Source organism: Neospora caninum, chromosome VIII (genome assembly GCF_000208865.1).
Source record: "Neospora caninum Liverpool complete genome, chromosome VIII".
In the NCBI taxonomy this organism is placed as follows: Eukaryota; Apicomplexa; class Conoidasida; order Eucoccidiorida; family Sarcocystidae; genus Neospora; species Neospora caninum.
Window position 1 is genome coordinate 4,818,322 of NC_018395.1, and position 17,373 is coordinate 4,835,694.

Genomic DNA, 17,373 nt, shown 5'->3' on the forward strand with positions numbered 1-17,373 from the left:
CGGCAGAAACGCCTGACGACAAGAAGAACGCTTTTCGGTTCACGTGGGATTATTTAGCTGTATGTGGTAGTCAAATGTCATTACACGTCATGCCCGAGCTCGCACGACAGAAGCCTTCCCAGTAGCTTTTGGGAGTTCTCGTCTCCAGCGCCCTTTGCATGTTTTCTTTCCGAGATCTCTACCAGAAACATGTGACGCGAATCACGTCACGCAGCTGGCTTTCTCGTGCTCCCTTCTGCGTCGTCTTTTTGTTGCCCCGGCAGCTTTTTGGTCTTTCCTGCTCCTTCTCCCTCCTTCATGGAGGAACATACCCGCTCGGCCTCTCATCCCGCCCCTGTGTCTTCTCCGTTCCGGCGCTCTCCTGGTCTTGTTCCTCCACGGCGATTCTGCACGGTGGGGGGGATCGTGGCGTCTCCGTGTCGGTCCCTAAAGGTGTTTTCTTCGAAACTCGCCGCCACGCGAACCCGGCACCTTGCCGGGGCTGCGCCGGAGGCCAATGCAGAGGCGCGCGAGGACGGAGTGTACTCTTCGCTTGGGTTCGAGGGCAAAGAAAACACAGAAAACCAGTCAGAGAGGCTCGCGGCACCGCGAGAAAACGCACTCAACGTGAGCCCCAGTTTCCCACCCAGTCTAGACTCCTCCCCTCCCAACCGAGAGGTGACCCAACTTCAGCGAGATGTGCTGGTAGGCACAACGTCTTTGAATCCGTCTCCACTTCGCCAGTCTCTACCTGCTTCGTTTTCTTCTCGCGCGTCACGGGCCCCGGCTGGGGAGAGCCTGGAGCCGCGAACTGTGTCTCCGCCCTTCGATGGCGAGGAGAGAGACACTCTGGAGACCAGTGAGGAGGAGACAGGCGCGTGCGGCGCCGAGCCGAGCGAAGGAAACGCGCCAAGTCGGCCTGCTGTAGGCGGAGAGAAAGGCGACACACAGGAAGGCCCGCAGGCTGGTGGGAAGGTCTCTGGGCACCCGCACGCATGCAGTGGAGCCGATGCCTCGGGGCGTGGAGCCGAGAGCAACGAGCAGAGAGGAGCGAAGACGCCTGAAGGTCGCGGGAGAGATGCAGGGGCGACAAGGGTCGAGGGAGGCGTGCCGACGGGACATCAGGCCTCCGACCTCGCAGGTGACGAATCTGGAAATCTCGAAAAGCGAGAAGCGATCGAGGCGTCGAGTGTCCCTTGCACAACCCGGTCGTGCCCACAAGATGCCATGAAGGGGAGAAAGAAGACTTCATGCAAACGCGAGGCAGCGCGTGCCTCTATGGGTCTAAGGGCGTCTCCGTCGTCTCGGGCCAAGGGGGGCAAAGCAAACCCTCTGGAGCAGGTGCTCAGACAGCATGCGGCGTATCGTCGCGCGGTAGGAGGCGATCTAGCCGCAGGCGCGGCGGGGCGCCAGGGAAACGAGGAAGACATCCTGAGGGCCGTTTTGGAGAAGCGCGACTTCGCAGGGGCTGCGTTGCTTCTGACGGCGCCGCTCGCGCAAACGGCCTCGTTCTCGGCTTCTGAGCCCCTTGGCGCCTGCACTGGAAACGCCGGAGGCGTGAATCGAACTCAGAAGAAAGGCGAAACAGACGAAAGTGGAAAGCCGACGGCGGGACGCGACAGCCACAGCTGCTCGTCTTCCTTTTCCTCTTCGGCTCTCTGCAATGACACTGCCCCGGAAGGGGGCGACGGCTCTGGGCTGCCTTCGGCTTCGGAAAGCGCCCGTTCGCCGACGGGAATCGAAGTGGAAGACGAGACGGACGAGACGCTGAGTCTCAGTCGACAAGCTGCACACCTCGCGCGCGACTGGACCGATCTCGTGCGAGACGACGGAGGCGAAGCTCGTGCCGCCCGCCTTCTGCGCCTTTCTCTGCAAGCAGCGAAAGCCTTCTCAGCCCTTCGGAGTTCCCTCGAACGCCAACCGCCGGAGACAGGTGTCTCCTCACCGGGGGCCGGCGGCGAGCAGGAAGCGGCTCTTCGCGGGGCGACAAGCGCGAGCTCGAGGACCGAGGAGGAAGAAACGGAGGAGACAGAGAAGGCGAAGACAGAGAAGGCGCAGAGACGACAGGCGAGTCTCGCGGTGCTGCGGGAAACTCTTTTGAGCGCCACGCGGGTCGGAGATGCCCCACTTCGCCCGATGACAGAAATTACGCTTCGACGAATCGCAGATGAACTGCACAGCTTGCCAGGCTCAGAGCCTCGTTCCTTTTCGCTTCCGCCGCGCACCGCGAACCGCCGGCAGAAGAAGCCGAGGGCCGGGGCAGAGCGGCGAGACGCGAACAAGAAGCGTCAGCTGCGCGGAAGCGAGAGAAAGAACACGGCGAAAGGCGGGGACGAAGTGACAACCCAAGACGAAGATGAAACAGATGGAGACAACTGTGAGGCATGGCTTTCTGAGCGCGTGACGACTTTGTGCTCCTCCTTCGCTGTAAGCATTTTTCTTCTCCACACCGTCGCTCTTCTCCGTGCCCTCCCACCGCTGCCCGTCCCAGACGATGGCGCCCCCACCCTTTCTTCTTCTTCTTCTCCTTCGGCTCAGGGCGGCGCGCCGCCGAGGGACCAGTCTCTTGAGAGAGGCGAGAACGGAGACCGAAAGGAGACAGCGGAGAGCGGACGGGGCGCAGTCGAGGACGCGACGAGGGGAGCACGTGCGTCGTGGCGTCTTTGCCTCGCCCACGGCCTCAAGCGCCAGTGCAAGGAAACCGTCGCCATCCTCTTCCTGCTCTCAGGTAGACTAAAGGCATGCATACTCTAGTCTACTTTTGTGCTCGTTCCTCCTAGGTGCCGCTAGGCTGCACGAGGGTTTTCCTGGGCCGCGCTCGGCTCGTCATTCCGGGACGGCTTTTTTTCTGGTTCCTCTCACTCTCCACCGTCTGTCCTCTGGCGCTGTGAACGGACGATTCACCCCTGCGCCCTCAAGAAGGTTCCGACTGTGTGTAGGCCCAGACTCAGTTCTTGTTTCCGCTCTTTCGCGTCCACAAAGAGAGAACGAGTGTTGAGTGTCTCGAGCGCGTCTCGCGGTCGTTTCTGAGAGTCGATTCCAGCTTCGATGCAGACACAACGATTGGCAGGATGCGCCGTTGACTGCCGCGGCTTCCGTGTCTGTCCTTGTCCTTCTGTAGGCCCCGCCAAGGAGTTGAGTGGGGATGTGCCCATGCTGCGGCTCCACCGGGTGCTTTCTTCTGCTGCAAGGTCCAACCTCCTCACTTTGTTTGCATGCATTTGCCGGCTTCTTCGGAGAAATCTGCTCCTCGTTTCGTCGTCTGCTGGGGCCTCTGGGTCTGTGTCCGGAACTGCGCTGAGGGCAGAGACACTCGCACGCGGGGGCGTTTTGGCGCCTCCAGTCGCGCTTTCCCCTCCGGCTCTGCCTGCGCCGACCTCGCTCGCCTTTGCCCCTGTCTCTGCTGCCTTTTCCTCTGGCCTGTCGGCTTCGTTCAACACGGAGGAACTTCACCTCGTTGTCGCTGGGCTCGCGGCGCTCGTCGCCCAGCAGGGCTGCGCGAGTCTCCCTGTGCGAGACTCCGAGGCGCTGCAGGAAGTCGCGGATCTTCTAACGACGGTAAGAGACTCCCGCTGGGAAGAATCGGAAAGGGCAAGGGAGACGTGGAGCGGGGCGGGGGAAGAAAGGAAGCGCGAAAGGGAGACAGGGAAGAACAGCAGAGCGACTGCCCGCAGATAGAGAGAAGACGGATTCTTGAGGAATCTAGTGCAAGCGGGTGACTGAACAAGGTAGGCAGACGGCGTGGAGAAGACGACGCACCGGAAAGTGGGGAGTGAGGAGAGATACACTGCGGAGCAGCGAAGTGAGGGGTACGAACACGCGATGTAAGTCGGGGCTGAAAAGTAGCCGAGTGACCGGATGCGAGGGCAAGGAAGCATACAACGGAGGCTCCGGAGAAAAAGGGCGAACAAGGAGCCGGGATAAACGCAAGGACGCGCGGCTGACGCAGCGAAAGAGAGGTGAATTTGGTTATCGTCCGACATCACAATAGGTCGACGAGAGCCCACGAAGCAACCGGTAGATATATAGACCCAAAAAAGTGTGAGCCCCCGCGCGTTTCTCTTTTTTCAGTATTTCGTCGAGATCCCTTCTTTGCGGCCTTCCCTCCTCATCGCTCTGGTGACCTCCTTGCCGCTCTCTTCCCGTCTCGCCGCTTCTCGAGCGTCACGCTCCGGAGCTGGGCCGTCGGCGGGTCCGCATGCATCGCATGCTCCGCGGGTCTCGCAGTTTTCGTCCTCTGCTTCGCCCTTTCCGCCTCTGCGCGCTGTGACGCCTCACCTGCTTCCCGTCGCCCTCCTCCTCCCGCGTCTCCTCCAGTGTCTCTTTCTTCCCAAACTGCGGCAGCGCACAGGATTTGCCCTCGCCTGGGCAATTCGCTCGGGCGCCGGCGCGGCTGCGAGGCAGAATGCGACGGCGAGAGAGAAGCGCAACTGCCCCTCTGGGCGCGACTGTCTATCCGTGAACGACCGGGCTGGAGAGACAGGGGGCGAGGAGACACCTGCCAGACAGAGCCTGGCGCGCGCTCTGCTGCGGGGCGAGCACGTGGCGCTCTTGGTTTCGCGTTTGCTCCTCACTCGCGCATTCCCGGAAGGCATGAAACAAATCGAAAACCTTCGAGGACGAGGCGGCTGGAGCAGCCGCGGCGGATGCTTGGAGCTTTGTCTCGCTGGCAAGCGCCGAGGCAGGAGCAGCCACGAGAGAAGACACGGCGAGCCTGCGGACGAGACCGATGGAGGCGAGTGCGAAACGGACGAGGTCTTGCTCGAGTTCCAGGAAAGCTTTGAACGGGCCTTCCTGCTGACCGGAGATCGGCCAGAAGGGACCGACGGCGCGGCGTCGGCAAGTCGGGCGGTGGTGAGGAGACTCATCGAAGAGTGGGGCGTGGTAAGTTTTTCACGAGGCGTGGGAGCTTGCTCGCCTTTCTCATCTCACAGCCGGGGCTGGTTTGCCTGAGTTTAGCATCCTCTGATCCCACGCCGAGGATGACAGGCGAGATAATCTTGGGAGTTCGAATCCTCGGATTGTAGCCGCATCTCCCTGTCGGCTCGAGCCTCCCGAGCGAGCTGTCTCCGCGTCTCCGTTGCTCTGTCGGAGCCGTGCAGTCTAGGGCTCGGCGGCCGTGGCGCCCGCGCTGCCGACCAACCTTTTGCACATGTGCACGTCGGGGTTGACTATCTCTCTCAACAACTGCCTTTTCCCCCTCCCCTCGCCCTTTCGTGGCCTCGACTGCGCCGTCAGTTCGCGGCCTTCTCGGGCGCTGCGTTTGTTCTCGAAAGCGACAACCGACAACCCACACAGCCACAAAACGCTCTGGACACCCACATGCATGTGTACATATATATATATATATATATATATATATATGTATCGGCATATATCTATCTAGATCCATCTGTGCCTTGCTCCCTATATATATATATATATATCTGCCTTTGGAGGGACGAGCGGCATCCTGGTTTTTCGCGTGACTGTGGATTGTTCCTTGCCACTTCCGTTTCTTCTCAGATGAGTTTCTATCCGTCTCTTCCAGGCGCGCTTCTCCTCTTTCGGACGCTCGTGGCGTCTCTTTTGCACCTGCTGCTCTGCATCCTCCCCGTCAGCCCCCAGCTGGCGGCGCAGCTGCGGCAGAACCGCGAAGACGAGCACCTGCCGCTGCTGGCGAGTGTCCTTCTCAGTCAGAGTTACTCTCCACCTCTTGCCGGCCTCCAGTCTCGAGGGTCTCTGTCTTCTGCGGGCTCGGCTCCGTTGCTTCCTTCCTCGCTTGGCGCCCTCTTTTCTCTGGCTGAGAACGGGCTGTACCTTCTCTCGGCGGCTGCCCCGTTTCTCTTTCGGCGCTTCGACGCTCCTTCCTCAGGGCCTTCTCGGCCCGTCCCCGTTCGGCCGCTTGTGGGCTGCCAAGGAATCCACGGGACAAGCGGAGAGACCGCCGACGCACGGGCGCTGCAGCCGGCCAACAGCGCCTGCGAAGCGCGCCCAAACGAGACGGAACGGACCTCCAGAGACTCTGAGACACACTCTGCTCGCTGCGCGATAGCGTCCTCTCGCTCTTCTTCTCAGGAGGCGGGTTCGCGTTCGGGACCAGACGCGCAGTGCTGTGTCTGCAGCGCCTCTGTGCTTCCCAGCCGGTTCGCTTCAGAGGCCGCAGCAAATGACGAGAGCCAACCCCGGCCTCGACCCCGAGAAGAATCAAAGTTTCCTTCTGCCACTCTGACTGCTCTGGTGAAGTGTCCCGATTGCGGGGCGTTCGCGCATGCGTCGTGCGCGGGCGTAGGCGACCAGGGAGTCTCCGCAGTGCCTAGCGCGGCCTCAGAAACGGGGCCCGCCCCGCCACTCAACGCTGGAGAAGCGGAAAGAACTTTGGACCCAACGGTTCTTCTCGCCGACACCTGGTGGCTCTGCGAAGGCTGTGCGCTTCGCCGGATAGTGGCGTACGGTGTGAAGGTGTCGGCGGAGCGTTGCGAGCCTTCGCTTCTCGCGTTCTTGTCGACATCGCCTGGGGGCGCAGTCGGCACAGAGCCGACTGAGGGACGGTTCCTAGGGGCCCGGAAAACGCCGAGAGAAGCAGCTGATGCCGCTGGAGAGAGCCTTGGATCCGGGGCAACGAAGGGCGAGCCTTCGAGGCAAACGCGGTCGAGGCGGGGCCCGTGGCTTCACGCGGCAGAAAGCGAAGAAGATCTCCTTCCCTTCCTGCCTCACCACCTCGTGTATGCGTGTCTCCTGCTGGCCCATCTGAACGGTCCGGGCGGCCGAGCCTCGTGCATGCGTTTCGGCGGACCCCAAGAGTATCTATCCGCGTGCGCGGTGCCGCCGCGGCGAGCCGGCACCCGAGGAGCCAGAAGCCGAGGGGACAGCTGCCCTGTGCTCGAACTCGCACTCGAGGCCTTGGCGCCCGTGGAACCGGCCGACACAGCCACTTCGCTGGGACACGTCGATCAAGTGTCTGCTCGTATGGTTGCACTGTCCCTTCTGGACGCGGCGGGGAGACGTGTCTCCTTTACGGGCCCGTCTCTGGAGCCCAAAGCCTCACGCGGAGACGGAGACATGCCCGTCGCGCCGGAGCCGCGCGGGCGACAGAAGCGAGGCGCTGCGTCTCGGAAGCTTCGGCAGCAAAGAGACGGCGCGGAGGCAGGCACAGAGAGAAAGCCTTCGCACGCGGAGCCTGTCCGCGTTAACGGCAGAGGTGAAGAAGCGGGGCCAGATGCGGCTGAGGGACGACGACAGCCGCCGTTGCATGCGGCCCCGTCCGCGTCCTCCCTCGTCAAGGAAGGCGCAGTGTGGGACGTTGTATGCGCTCTGGAGTGGAGCGCAGGGGTCAGGATGACCCGCGGGTTTGGGCTGTCGAAGCGTCTTCGCCTCCAGAGGAAGCAGGCCGAAGAAGGCAGGCCCGACTCCGAGAAGGACACACCAGAGGAGACAGTCGAGGGACGACTGTGGAGCGACGCAGGACTGTGTGGCGAGCTAGAGACACCTTCGGAAACGCGCAGGAAGAACGGCGTGCATATCGGCTGTGGAGGTCGTCTTAACCGAATGAAGGAAGCACTAGAAGAAGAGGAGTCGGCTGGTTTCGATGATGGCCAAGCAATGAGCGTTTGGGAGACGGAGGTCGTCAGTGTGTTCTTCAAGGACCTCTGCGTGCTTTCCATGTTTGCAGTTCAGGCGTCTCTCCCTCGACGATACAGCGTCGGCGTCAAGTAAGCAGTTTCGATGCCAGCGCTGTTCAGTTGCCCTTGTGTCGGGAGTACAGAGAAAAGACGGGCGCGAACGCTGAGCATTGCAGTCCGGTCGAGGTTCATGGCGCGTCCTCTAGATTTTTTTCCGAGACGCTCAAGTGGCGAATGTGCAAGAGGGAGGCGAAAACCGAACACGGCGAGACTTGCCAAGCAGCCTTTTCCTCTTTTCCTCGCTGCTGAGGACTCTGGTCTTTCCCCCCTCTTTCCCCACACGCTCCGATGGCGTCTTTCTCTCGTTCGTCCTCGTTTGTTTCGTTCCTCTCTTCACTTCTTCGCTCTGGGTCGTCTCCTCAGCCTCTCGGCGAGACCCGGCACTTTCCGCTGTCGTTATTGGGTTTCCTTTTCTCCGTCTTGCGTGTCTCCGATGCTCCGATGCCTCCGTCTCTCTCTTCTCTCGGTGTGGCGTCTAACCGTCTCGCCCCTTGTCGTGCAACATACGCTGTGCGCTTTTTCTGCTCTTTTCTCGCTTCGCTGCGTTCGCTCTGCCGTTCGTCTCTCGCTGCACGCCTTTCCGCCACGTCGCTCGACCCCCCTCGCCCGCGACCGGTCTTTGCGCTTTTGTCTGTCAGACGCGCGGCTCTCACCGCTCTGGCCAGCTGTCTCCAGCACAGACCCACGGCGCTCGAGACCTCCAATCTTCAGCAGGCCTTGTGGGACTCACTGCGAGACTCTGCGCCGGCGATTCGCGATCGGGCGCTCGCCGTCATCGAAAAGGTTTTCTTTTCGCCTTTCTCCCGTCGCCCGGCGTCTTTGTCGGGGACAGCAGAGACAGCCAACGAGGGCGACGCCGCGGGCGGGAGCGGCGACAGCGCACGGCCAAGCGCGGACCTCTTTGCCGCCTTCCTCGCGTCTTCTCTCATTCACGACCCTTCGCCCGCCGTTCGCCTCCAGGCGGTCCGCATGCTAAAGAACTACTATTTGAATGCCCCGAGCGCGCACGCAGGCCTGCTGTTCGAGCCCTCCCCGTCGCGCGCTTCTGTTTCGCTTTCTCCCGAGCGCTTTCAGGCAACCTGCGACGCCTTTCTCTCGCTCGCCCGCCGGCTGTATGCGCCTGGAGTGGAGAGTCGCCACCTGCGCGCGTGCATCGCCGACCTTTTCGCTCAGTTCTTCTTTGTTCTGCCCTTCGCATCTGCCAGGCACGAAGCCTCTGCTCCGCCTTTGTCCCCTCCGAAAGACAAACGCCTGTCCTCCTTTCCGTCCTCTCTCTCTTCTGCTCTCTCTTCTCCTCTTTCTTCTCCTCTCTCTTCTCCTCTTTCGTCGCTGTCTTCGTCTTCTCTGCCTTGGAGGCCTCCGGCGGCTCTCGTGTTGCTGCTTTCGCACGTGGCGGCTTCAGTGCGCGGCAGACCCTGGCCGAGCGAAGGTCGGAACGGAGAGGCGGAAACTTCTACGCGGCCAGACGACGCGGTTCGCGACTACGAACCTCTTCCCGACAAGGACGCTCCCTTTCTGCAGCGCCTGCTGGTGCGCGTCGTGGACCTTTTCAACCGCGATGAAGCGGCTGCAGACGCTCTCGTGTTGGACCCTGTCGACGCGACGGCGACGCCGCGCTGCAAGCGACAGGCGGCCGGAGACGTCTCCCGGACGCGCTCGCCTCTTGCTTCGCTGCGCCCACCCTCTCCACCCTTTGTCTCCCGCGCTCTCGGCTCACCGGGATTCACGAAAATGCGCCACGCCCAGACCGACCAGACGCCGGCCGACCGCGTCCGCCAGATTGTTCACTGCTGGCTGGAAGCAGTCCTGCGGCTCTTTCTGCGTTGCGACCTCTCTCCACAGCAGTCGGCGCCTCCAGGGGCGTTTTTGGCGCGCCTCTCGTGGGTTGCCCCGGATGTGTTTGCGGCTTTCCGCCTCCTGGATTTGTCTCGCGACTTTCTCGGTGCGGGAGATCCGTTCTGCGCGCGCGCGCTTCTCGTGCGGTCGGGGCTGCCGCTGGTACTTCCCCTTTTCAAGGCCTCGCCGCCGTTCCCGCCCCACACCACCACGCTCCTCGGCAAGGCCCTCAGCTTCATCGCGACGCTCTGCGCAGTCGTGGGGGCGAGCGAGCGGGGACGGCGACAGGAGCGACTCGAGGAGGCGCGCGACGAGGCAGAGGAAGAGGCGAGGTGGAGAGACAGATGTGGACGCGAGGGCGCTGGCGAGGTCCGGGAGAACTCGCTTCTTTTCAGCTGCCTGAAAAGGGAACTGCAGGGCGCTCTGGAGGAGATCCGCCGGCTGGTTGAGCTCGAGCCCCTCGTCGTGAAGGACGGCGTGCGGTGTCTGTACACCGCCGCGACCTGCGTCACGGGCGACTTGGAGATCCACGTGGGGAAGCTCGTCGCATGCAGTTTGGCGCCGCTGTACGACGCGCGAGCGCAGCTCGGAGCCCTGGCTATGGAGAGGTCGGACAGCGCCTTCGGAACGAGGCCCCAGGCAAGCGAGCGCCTCCGAGAGAAGACCGAGGACACGGGGAACGGGACAGGAGAGGGAGGAGCGGAAGAGCACAAGCGACTGCAAGGAGGGACAAAGCGCGAGAACGACGAGGGCAGCGAGAGGCCGACCATCACCAGCGGAGACAGTGGAGACAACGAGAAGGCTCGACGGGAAGGAAGCCTCGAGGCGAGCGCGGCGAAGGTCGAACCTACGCCGACACGAGCTTCGTCTTCTGTCTCTGCTTTCGCGCCCTTCTCTGTCGTCGCGTCGCTCTCGCGAGATGCCGACCGCCCTGCGACTCTCGCGGAAGGACTCCACCACGCCCAGTACGCGTCCTGGGTCGCGGCGCGTCTCTTCTGCGAGCTCGATTTCGCTCGCGACTTCGTCAATGACCTGCCGGCCTCGGGCGAGGGGGAGGACGAAGTAACTGTCGGGGGAGAAGAGGGAGCAACGCAGCGGGCGTGTCGTGGCGCGTGTGCAGGCGAGGCGGGAGAGGATTTCCCAGGCGGCCGACGAGCGGAGGGGAAAGTCGAAGAGTGTTCACACACACCGTCTCGCGATGACGGAAGCACCCGGAAGTCTGTGCTCGGAAAACCCAAGTCGTCGCATGGCGACGCCTCAGTGCGTCGAGCGGTGAATGTGCCTCCCAGCGGTCTTCGCCAGTTCACTCCTTCGTGCCAAATCCGTTTGAGTCTTCTGCGTCAAGCTATTCGCGCTCTGACGCCGCACCTTCCTTCTGTCGCGCCCTTCGCTCCGCCCCGCTCCGTTCTCTCCTTCTCCGCCTTCCCGACTGCGGTAGCGTCTCCGCGCCTGCACGCCCGGTCGGCGTCGCCCGCTGGAAACTGGCGAGAATCCGAAGACGCGGAAGACACCGACGAGGGGAGTGACGGGGAGTTTGCGCGCGGTGGCCGCGACGGCTTCCACGAGTGCAGCCGCGAGATCTGGGGCGGCAGCTGGGACCTCCCTGCGGCGCTCTTTGGGCTTCTTGTCGACTTGCTGTTTCTCCTCGAGGTCCTCAGGCTCCCCGGTTCTGTCGTCTGGCGGTCGTTTTCACACTTCCTCGGCAGCCAGCCGGCGTTCGTTTGCCACCGGAGTGTACATACACTCTTTGCGGCCGTCCTCGCGCGCGGGGCGTCTGGGCGACGCCTGACAATTTGCAAAAGACGCGACTCCTTTCTGCCCGACGAAGCGCTGGGACCGCTCGCGACGGCGACGCCTCAGCTCGCAGCAGCCGGCGTCGTCGCGGGGTCGGATTCTTTCTCGTCTTGGCGCTCTCCCGAGGGCGCACCCCAGTGTGCCGCCTTGCCGTGGAGAGTTGGCAGCGCCGCGGACCCGTTGCCTCACGCCAAGGAAGAACAAGACGCACAAGGATGGGAACTGTCTTCTGAGGTCGTGGGGTGTCGCGACTCGCCGGAGCTCCAAGCTGCGCTCCAGGGTCTGGGGTCCCTCCTCTTGGCGTTTGAAGCGCATGCGGCGTCGAGGCAAACGCGCGCGGGATCGCAAGCCTCTCGCCAGGTCGCGCCGCCCACTCCGCATTCGGGCACCAGACCCCGGGGTGCTGAGACGTCCTGCAGGGAACCACCCTTCCTTTCTGCCCCGAGCAACAGCCGTTTCGCGAGGCTTCACCTCCCGAGTCTCTCGGCAGGTAGCGCGACGCCTCCTCGTCCCCAGACAGTGGCTGCAACTGCGGACGTGTCCAGTCTTCCTCTGTCTTCGTGCTGTCGCGAGGCCTGTGGGCCTTGCGCGTGCGCTTCCCCTTCCTCTGAGATCGCACGCAGAGGGAGAAAAAGCGTGTCCGGGAGAAGAGGCAACAGGGAAGCGAAGGACATGCTGAGCTGCGCGTCGCTCTGCAGGGGCGACGCTTCGCTGGCCCGAGGGGAAACGCGTTCCACCGCGGAGAAACAGGCAGGAGGCGCAGCGATCTCTGCATGCGAAGCAGCGCAGTCGCTCACGGTGCATCTCCCCGCCCTCCTCGAGATTCTCCTACCCTCCCACCAGATGCTTCTCCATGCAAGGCAGCACTACCTCCGATCTTTGTCGCCAAGGGCGCAGACTGCGCGCCTGCCTTGTCTGTCTCCGCCTGAGACAGCCGACCAGAGTCGGTTGAGCGAGCGCAGTGCGCGGCTCTGTCTCCAAGTCCTCCGTGTGTTTCAAAGGTAAGAGGCGCGGGCCGGGGGCGAGGCAGGCTGCGGCCTCTGGGAATAACGGGAAAGAAGCGAAGACGGCAGAAGATCGCATGGAGGCCATGCAAGCAGCGGCGTGACGGGAAGAGGGGTAAAGCGCAACGAAAAGCCCGAGCAGCTTCACGGAGACGCGTTGAGGCAGCCGACGAGCTTCGTTTCAACGGGACCCGAGACAGCGAACAACAAACGCAGACCCGAAACCGCACAGCGTGAAGTGTGCCGCAAACCGATCACCTTGGCACTCGTCGATCCGCTGTCATAGCGTGTGTGGCGGTCGCCTTGCGTCTCTCTGAACGCAGACAACCGGTCCTCTTCTCTGCATTGTCTGTTTTCCTGTCTCCTGCCCTTTTCTCCCCTCAGGCAAGGCCTCGTCCACTCCGGCGACTTGTTCGGGCACGCCTTTGCGTGCCTCTGTGCAGCGTCGGCAGCTGTGCGCCAAGCTGCCGGGGACCTCCTGCATGCGCTGTCTCGCGCTGTGTCACCGCATGGCCCTTCTGCATCGCCGCGAGAAGGCTCCGCAAAACCCGCTCGGCGTTCCGCGTGTCTCCTCTCTTCTCGGCTTCAAGAGGCGCTCTTCCTGGCTGTGCGGTTCACCCTCACCTACCTCCCTGCATGCGCAGCAGACGCGCAGGAGAACGACAAGCAGGGATCGCAGTGCGTCGCGCATCCGAGGCGAGAAGGCGAAAGACGCGACCGCACAACGCGCCCCGAAGACGAGACTGGCGCGTGGCTGACGGCCGTGGCGCCCGATCCCTTCGCGCTGCTTCCCGCCTGGACGACCGCCGCCCCCTTCTCGCAGCTCTATCTTCATTTGAGTCGCGACTCTCACGTGAGTCAGGCCGCATGCAGTGGCGCGAAGGGACCGCAGAATCCGCTGGTGACCCCCGCCAGAGAGAGACACACTCTCCAGAGCCACGAATACTTGGGAATCAAGCGCCCTCAAATTCTGGACAGGTTGCGTGGTCCGAAGAGGCGCCATGAATCTCCGTTCCTGGCCGTGTCTGTCTTGTGTCCTCGCGGTAGACGTTTTCTTGTGCCTGCACAGCCTTATTGACCGAGCGGTGTGTGACTGGTGTCTCGACCTGCCGGCGGTGTCGGAAGACGCCTTTCCGTGTCTCTTCGTCGCCACTCTCAAGTGAAGACCGGCAAATTCGCGCTTCTCGACTGCATGCAGGGAACGGGGAGCGTCCATCCGCCTCGATCTGGGGATGCAAACACAGATTTCTCGACCTCGCTATAGCAGTCTGCAGAGTGTCTCTATGTTTAAACATGCACGCGCACGCATATATATATATATATATTATATATAGCATGCATGAGCAGTTCCAGGTGGTTGTCTCCTTCGTCTTTGAAAGTGTTTGTCTTGTTTCTGCTTGTCTTTTCTGTTCAGGCTGTGAAGGAAGAGCTTTTGTGTTCCTTGGCCGGGCAACTGGATCGTCTCGCGGAGCCGACTCGCCTCGCGCTCCTCTTGACGCTTTTGCCTTCGGATGCGTCTTCGATCGCTGCTTGTTTCTTGCCTTCTCCTTCTGCGCCTGCGTGCCTGGTTGCGCCCGTTCCTGTGCAAGGCGGCCGCGAGGCAAACCCGGACGAAAGACGGTCGTCTGGTTCGGCTTTCTCGTCTTCGAACGTGAATTCGCCTCTCTCTGCCGCGCTCCTCAGATGGATTCTCCATCCGGCGATGCGCTGGCTAGGCTCTCTCATTTACCTCGCCCTCGGGCGAGCTGACGCCGTTTCGTCTCTTGCGTGCGCGACGCCTGATAGTGCCGCTTCCGGCGGTCTCAGCTTTTCGGCGTCTTCGGCGGCCCTGCCCTCGGCTCTTCCGGCGTTCTCTCTGAATCTCCTCTGTCTCCCTGTTCTCGTTCTGCTGTACATACAGCAGACCGTCTCCCTGCTTCTGTCCGTGCCTCTCGCGAGCGAAGGCGACGCGTTGCTGCTCGCGACTCGCCTCGCTGACCTCGTGCACGAGCGGACGCGCCAGCTCCACGAAGTCCTCCAAGAACAAGAAGAAGCGCTGTTCTTCTCAAACGCGTGTCAAGCGGTGAGGGCGGAAGAGGCGACTGAGACGTCAAGGGGAAGACGTGACGAAGACGGAAACGGCCTCGAGGCTGGGGGGAAGGCAGCGCGGCAACGCTTCCAGTCCCCGGAGCTTCAGCACGCTCCCAAACCGGAAGACGGAACGATCGAGAGCGACAGCGAAGATGGCGGGGAGAGCTTTGAGGGGAGCGTCGTTCTTCTGTGTCAGGTTCTTTGCGTTGGGTTTGCGGTCCTTTGTCGGCGAGCAGTGCTCCGCGTCGCGCGTCTCGACGAGGCGAAGTGTCTCCTGTATCGCGAACTCGCGCCAGCGGGCCGCGCGGATTGCGCAGGAAAGGGGGCGAGAGAGAGACGCGCAGAGAGCAGGCAGCGCAAGAACGCCGGCAGCTGGGAACGCCCCGCCGTGGCGAGCGGGTCGGACCGCGAGCCGGATGCGAGGACCGAGACCGAAGGGGAATCCGCCAGCGAGGACAGACGCGGCGGAGGAGCCCGAGAGAGCGAAAGGAGAGACAAGCGTAGACACACTGGCCGTGCGGCACAGGCTACCAAGAGAAGGAAGGTGGGAAGGAGAGGAACGAGAGCGAAAGCGCCCGCCGAGGAAGACACGTGCTCTGAGTCGTCTTCACGTTCTCCGTCGGCCTCGAGGCGACCGAGTTTGCGAAGGCATGCACGGCGGCCCGTAAGCAAACCGAAGCACGCCTTCGGCGCAACTCCGGCGGGCGTTTTGTCGGGTGCGTCTGAAGACGAAGAAGCGAGTTCTGATGGAGGCGCGAAACCGCACAACGCGCCGCGGAGTTCGAGGATCGATGTGCGATGTGGGTTGAGGCAGGCCGGGGTGTCGGAGACGCACAGACAGGCAGATCTAAAGCGCTTCGACGAGGCCGCGTTGCCGCCGGAGACGCGACCTGCGGCGGGCTTTTCCCCTCGCGAAAGTGCGGCGCTCGTTGCTCGGATCGGCGACGCGTGGCGGCAGCGGCTCGAGAGGCTGTGGGGGATGCATGCGGACGCGGGGGCGCCGGAGCAGCGGCGCGGAGAGACACTCGCGCAGCTGGTTGACGCGCTCGATCGAGAGGTGGAGGCCTGCGAGGGAATTCACGGAACGCGAGAGCCCGAGAACCGCACAGGACAGAAACCGCAAAGTGCAAAACCCAAAAAGCGAAAGAGAGAAGTGTCCGAAGACGAAGAAGAAGATGAAGAAGAAGATGATGAGGAAGAAGACGAAGAAGAAGATGAGGAAGAAGACGAAGAAGAAGATGAGGAAGAAGACGAAGAAGAAGATGAGGAAGAAGATGAGGCAGATGAGGGAGAAGAAGATGAGGGAGAAGATGAGGAAGATGAGGGAGAAGAAGAGGAAGACGACGACGAGGACGAGCCCGGGGAAGTTTGTCGTCGCAAGCAGTCCGCCGCGACAAGTCGCCCATTGCATGCGCTGTCGGCAAAGTCTGTTCAGAGAGAAAGACAGAAATCCAGGGCGTGTGCGGGCCGACGTCCGAGGAGTGCGGTCCGCGCGCCTCGCCCAGACGTGCGGAAAGTGCCTGTCTCTCGGAGGGGAGCGCAAGCTGCCAAGTTTTCCAAGCAGCCATCGACGGGGCGACGGGAGGATCTTGCCTCGTCGGAAGTCGGAAAGAGCATGACGACAGCGTGTGTTTCAGAGGAAAGGCGAGGCGGGCGGTCAGCCAAGCGGGGAGAACGCGAAACCGCACGAAGCGTAAGAGAGAGAGCAGAGAGAGAGAAGCGAGTCAAAGCAACCGCCAAAGGGAAAGGAAAGACAGGAGAGAGCTCGACAAACACTGGAGGAAGAGGGAAAGAATCAAAAAAGGAGACACGCAAGAGCAAAGCGCGACGAACAGAGAAGAAGCGAGCGTAGAAGGGCTATGACGTTTTTTTTCAGAATACATGGCACAGCGAAAGAGAGTACTTTTCTTGTGAAGTCGAGATATATATCGAGAGAGGGGAAGAGGAGTGGAAAGGAGGGGAATGAAGGGAAACTAGGGAAGCGCGGGGGGAGAGAACAATGGAAACTCGACGCGGTACATGGGGGCTGAGACGCTACCCGAGGTCTGTGCTCTTCCAGGGTCTCGATGGCCACGTCAACTTTTTCGCGTTTGTCTTGGGTTTCTCATACTGGTCGATTTTCTGCCTGGACGTCCTAGTTTCACTGCATGCGCAGCACGGTTCGTTTTAGCGGCCTGTGCATGCATGTGTTTCGCCCTGTTCTGAGGTTTGCCTTGCTCGCTTTCAGCAGAACAAAGTCGAAAGGGTGTGTTTCCAAAGCACGCACGCACGGGTAACGCTATATGCAGACTATATATATATATATATATATATATATATATATATGTATACGCATATCAGCATGTATGTACTCGTACATGTGCATCTATGTATCTGTATGTACAGTTTATTTGCAGCACAAAAGCAGGTACATGCGTGGGATCTCTTGGCACTGTTGTGAACTGTGGTCGGCTCCCGTTGTTTTGTTTGTGTTTTCTAAAGAGACAGGAAGTTCTTGTGAAGTCGTGTCGCGGCCTTCTCTGAAAACCCCGCGAGTTCGGGAGGCGGCAGCTCCGCGAGAGACGCGCGCGCCTCTGTTCTTCGAGGCTCTCCTTTGCTGTGAGCACCTGATCCTTCTTCTCTTCCTCGGGCTGTCCATCTTTCTGAGACACGTTTTTTCACTGAAAGGCGCGAACCGTCTTCCCCCCCGCAGTTGGCTGCGACCGCTTGAGTGCTGAGAGCGCCTGCCTGCCACGAGGCGAGTCGCCCGAAGGAGCCAGCTCTGAGAACTACGGGAAAGACGCCCTTCGCAGGCCCGCTTCGTGGAGAGCCTTCGCTGCATGCGCAGTTCTCGCCTAGACTCTTTGCTAGGCAGGGTCAGAACATTTCCTATGTATCTCTCGTGAACGGATCTGGAATGCGAGATCAAGGAAAACCGAAAGTGACGGTGATTATCTCTGTAACACAGTCTCGTATTTTGGAGACACAGTCTCGTATTTCGGAGACACAGTCTCGTATTTTGGAGACACAGTCTCGTATTTAAAGACACA

At 61.5% G+C, this 17,373-nt stretch overlaps 1 protein-coding gene across 1 annotated transcript; it reads left to right on the top strand.

Moving 5' to 3' along the window:
- Positions 1–297: 297 nt before the first annotated feature.
- On the top strand, positions 298–16,867 carry NCLIV_036050 (conserved hypothetical protein; the record flags this gene model as incomplete). Its single annotated transcript, XM_003883807.1, has 8 exons — positions 298–2,707; positions 3,101–3,537; positions 4,051–4,863; positions 5,485–7,670; positions 8,279–12,271; positions 12,659–13,127; positions 13,689–16,037; positions 16,826–16,867. The coding sequence occupies 8 exons, from the start codon at positions 298–300 to the stop codon at positions 16,865–16,867; spliced, it is 12,699 nt and encodes a 4,232-aa protein (XP_003883856.1).
- Positions 16,868–17,373: the final 506 nt, after the last annotated feature.